Source organism: Limulus polyphemus, unplaced genomic scaffold, assembly GCF_000517525.1.
Source record: "Limulus polyphemus unplaced genomic scaffold, Limulus_polyphemus-2.1.2 Scaffold1108, whole genome shotgun sequence".
NCBI classification, from domain to species: domain Eukaryota; kingdom Metazoa; phylum Arthropoda; class Merostomata; order Xiphosura; family Limulidae; genus Limulus; species Limulus polyphemus.
The window spans coordinates 237,434-242,341 of NW_013666718.1; the positions used below are offsets into that span (position 1 = coordinate 237,434).

At 32.8% G+C, this 4,908-nt stretch overlaps 1 protein-coding gene across 3 annotated transcripts in view; it reads right to left on the reverse strand.

The window, feature by feature from the left end:
- LOC106462169 (MOB kinase activator-like 3) overlaps positions 1-4,908 on the reverse strand; it is a 75,128-nt gene that overhangs the window by 57,935 nt on the left and 12,285 nt on the right. For all 3 annotated transcript variants that reach the window (XR_002611176.1, XM_022389349.1, XM_013922068.2), the window contains exon 4: positions 4,378-4,511. Coding sequence is in view for 2 of the 3 variants with exons in the window: in XM_022389349.1 (XP_022245057.1) it covers positions 4,378-4,511 (134 nt within the window). In the remaining variant the exon portion in view is untranslated. The remainder of the gene's footprint in view (positions 1-4,377; positions 4,512-4,908) is intronic.

Below are 4,908 nucleotides of genomic sequence, written 5' to 3' on the forward strand. Positions count from 1 at the left end.
AGCAGCACATTAGAACCAGTCTGTGTAATTTTTTATTATAGCAGCCCATTAGAACCAGTCTGTGGTAATTTTTTTATTATAGCAGCCCATTAGAACCAGTCTGTGTTGAAATTTAAAAACTATTTCTGCATGAAATAACACTTTTTTCATTTAGAATGAATGTTAGTATTTTATTGGAGATCTGTACAGGATATGAAGAATGCAATAGAAAAATCCTGAAGCACCTTTTCATTGGCACCTGCCAAGGTAGTCATCACTTTTTCAGAGCAATATTCACAATTAGAAGGTGCTAGATGAAGAAGTAAATGCAGATTAAAAGTATATTTGATTGTAACAAGACACTCGCTTGCTTATAATTTAAAATGAGCATATTTATACTAAAATAAGCAAAAAAGTCGGGTGTTTAGTATCAAAATGCATGGTTCACTACCGAGATCTCATAATAGAGAAAATGCTGATAAAAAACACGAAATATGAAGTTAGATCTTCACAATAGGAAGTTTGCCATTCATCTTCTGTACACTAAGAAGCAATTAGTATCATCAAATTTGCTGGTCTCTTAGGGTTGGTTCATTGGTGTTAGGTGCATATACTTTCCACTAAATAACTGTCTCTTGTATGTAAAACCTTCCCAACAGCTCGACGAAACTTTCACGTAAAGCCTCCTTGTGTACCTTGACCATACCTCAATGTCTAATTCTTCTGGTGATAAATCAGCTTTGATATTACCAGTGCAAGTTTCATTTGGCAATTGGTGCTACCAGTGCAAACTTCCAAGTTTGGTATCATACACTGCCCTAGGTTCATCATGGGCAAAAACTTCTAGATTCCACCCTGTGCTATTCATATCTATTTTTTCTTTCTGTGTAATGCTACCCTCACAACTAACTGGTCAAAGATGTTTGCTGTTGCTACTACTGCTTAGAAAGCAGTTGATTCACACATCCGTACTCATTTGGGTAGTCTGTTTCTAATCAGCATCCGATCAACTGAATGTTTATATGACTTATCAGCCACATCACGATAAAAAAATTCTATGTTTTGAATGCCTAGCCTATATATATATATATATATGAGAAACATTACCTGTTTATTCAATGTTGGAAGTATCAACTATATTAGTCATATCAATCTCTCTAGTTGATGTGACACCCAGGGAGCTAGTAGCATGGAATATATTTGTTGAGGCCCTTGTGTTCCCATATAACATTATTTAAGCCTTTAATACACTTAGGGACAAAATAAATGCATATTCAGATATAAATACCAATGACCAAAATCACATTTTTGGAATTTTTTGTATATGTACAAGCAATGTTAACAGTGCTGTAACACAACAACTGTAACTGGGCAACAGCTCAATCTAAAACTTCATTTATACACAGGAATTATCATGTATTACAATACCCTTATCATGTATTACATTATCCTTATCATGTATTACATTATCCTTATCATGTATTATAATACCCTTATCATGTATTACAATACCCTTACCATGTATTACAATACCCTTATCATGTATTACAATACCCTTATCATGTATTACAATACCCTTATCATGTATTACATTACCCTTATCATGTATTACAATACCCTTATCATGTATTATAATACCCTTATCATGTATTAAATATTATCATGTATTACAATACCCTTATCATGTATTACAATACCATTATCATGTATTACAATACCCTTACCATGTATTACATTATCCTTATCATGTATTACAGTACCATTATCATGTATTACAATACCATTATCGTGTATTATAATACCCTTATCGTGTATTACAATACCCTTATCGTGTATTACAATACCCTTACCATGTATTACAATACCCTTACCATGTATTACATTATCCTTATCATGTATTATAATACCATTATCATGTATTATAATACCATTATCATGTATTATAATACCCTTATCATGTATTACAATACCATTATCATGTATTATAATACCCTTATCATGTATTACATTATCCTTACCATGTATTATTGTCTTTTCTCGCAAATTGGTTGTTAAAAAAATAGTTATGAAAGCTTGAGCTATTAATAACACAAAGAGGTTTCAAAATGATACTGTTTAATGGATAACTTGCATCACATCAAAAACTAGAAATGACTCTGACATTCTGAACTACAGAAAAATTATCATCTTCAATCCACCTATGAAGTTAAAACTACGTTCTCATTATGAAGCACTTACGGAAACAGATTAACTTTTTACTCTTAAAAACTATGGCATGTAGAAATATCTTATTTTGTCGGTCATTTCATTATTTACCTCTGAAATTTGGGTATTTACCCGGGCAACTTATCACGTGATTTACCATTATCATGGTAGACAACTGCCTGGAAATGTTTGGATTTGCCCAGAATTTTTCCAACCAACCCACTCAACAAGAAAATGATTTAGAAACCTGGAATTTTTCTACCATTTTCATTTATATATAATTAAGTTTAAACATCATGGAAATTTTTAACATGTGTAAAGCATAAGCACATTCTTAAAAAACTACATTTTTCAATGGAGCCCAGAAAAAATTCTGTAAATGGTTGGTCACCTTGTTCCATTGCTTGTATGAGTTTACATTAGTTCAGCATTGTAATCATATGTGAGGGTATTCATTTTTGCAACAAGTAGGGTTTAGCTGTTCCATTTGATCCAACAGTTGTGTTTTTATTAACATCATATTCTTGGTAGTTCCCAATACATGATGCAAGATATACTTTATATAAATAAAAATCCCTAATATGATCAATCACTAAATTAGAAACAAAAGCACAGGTTCAATATGATTTCATCTGCTGTACAGTTGGACATAAAGATGGTAAAAGTGTGAACAAATGTTATCCAGTCATCCTTACAGTTGGACATAAAGATGGTAAAAGTGTGAACAAATGTTATCCAGTCATCCTTACAGTTGGACATAAACTTGGGGAAAGTGTGAACAAATGTTATCCAGTCATCCTTACAGTTGGACATAAAGATGGTAAAAGTGTGAACAAATGTTATCCAGTCATCCTTACAGTTGGACATAAAGATGGGAAAAGTTTGAATAAATGTTATCCAGTCATCCTTACAGTTGGACATAAAGATGGGGAAAGTGTGAACAAATGTTATCCAGTCATCCTTACAGTTGGACATAAAGATGGTAAAAGTGTGAACAAATGTTATCCAGTCATCCGTTAATGTGTGTTCGATATCCCTTCACGAGTACAAATTACACAAAACTGAAGTGACAGCTGGAGTCTTTACACATCAAGAAATGAAGGAAACAAACTGACGTGACTCTACAAGTGAGTATTTATGGAAAAGATTTTTCAGTAAAACATTCTAACCCTCTACGTTTCTGTACCTTTGAAAAATGTCTGTAATCATTTGGATATTTTTTCTAACTGCAATAAGCATTATGTTTTCTTAACGAAACACTTAAGTCAATAAACGTGGGTCATAAAGTAAGAGAATGAAATATAATAAAGAACACAGGTAAAATAGAAGAGAACAGAATCCAGTAAGAGATGGAAAGGTTAAGGTCATTTAACGAATGGTACAGTACTACATAAAGCAAAGTAAGTGAATGACGTAGTCTAATAGATCATTCCTGAATAAGGAGGAGATTTGGCTGAAGAGATGCAAGTTAGAGGCCCATTAAGCATGACGTAATTCACAACACAATGAAAAATGGCTGCTATGATCCTGACAGTTAATTGGCCTCTAAAAGCCACAGAAGAAATAAGGCCTAAGTGTGAACAACATCCCACATTCAGGACTATTTATAAATCACCATCATTCAAAAAGTCATGATAAAATATTAAAGCTTTTCAAACAACAGCCAAAGAAATCAAAAATCAAATTTTTGTTAACAATGCAGATTATATTAAATTGAACACAGACAATAAATTTAAATACGTCTGATTACCAAGGAAACGTATGAGGATTCACAAAGACATAACATAGGGGGGAGTCACTGCACATGGAGGTGTGTTGGACTCCTATTGATGGAGGGTTCTGCTGCATGATGACATCATCATCATCATACAGTAGTGCAAATTCACATGATTTCACATGCAATTAGGTGAGAGATTTCATAAGACTAGTGGCTTGCAAATTTCTTTGTTAAAGCACTTAAAACAGATGAGGAAGATAGCTATTCAGTGAGAATATGTGAGTATTCGTTTTGGAATTTTTATTTCTGAACCTGTGCCAAAAGTTAATATTACTTTACTAAACTCTTGAAGCTGATACGGATAAAAAGAAGTTTAAAATGTAATAAAACCATTGAAGTCAAGTTCTACATCCATAAACTACTGAAGCACAGATTCAAAACTATATTTATTATACCACATGGATACTACAGCTTACCAAATGTAACAGGGAATATCTCCTCATTATTTATCTGTTCCTCCACCCAGTCCATTAGTAACGCAATGTACTGTGGTGCTGGCAGAGGAGTTGGTTTCTTGTACTTACTCCTGTCAGCCCACAAGTATTCGAACCTAAAACAAACACAATCAATTCACCACTTCTAACATACAGGTGCTTTTTAATCAGTACTTTAAATATTACAATTGGAAAGAGTTAATTTATTTTCAATAACTTAACGTAGATATTTTTTTAATGAAAGTGACTCTTCACAGAAAGAAAACTTGTGTGCACAAAATGAACCTAACTAACAAAAGTTATCTGAACCAAAATTAAGATAAAGAAATCATGAGTTTTAGTTAGCAGGCAAATATTGAAATTCTTATTTCTAGGTCTTTACTACAGTTACAGTCACAAACTGCAGGCAAAGTCACGCCATGGCTCTAGGAAAACCATAACTAGTAATGTCTGTAATAAACCATTTAAAAAATCTGTAACTGTTACTATACCTTGTGTCTAACAGTTACATAC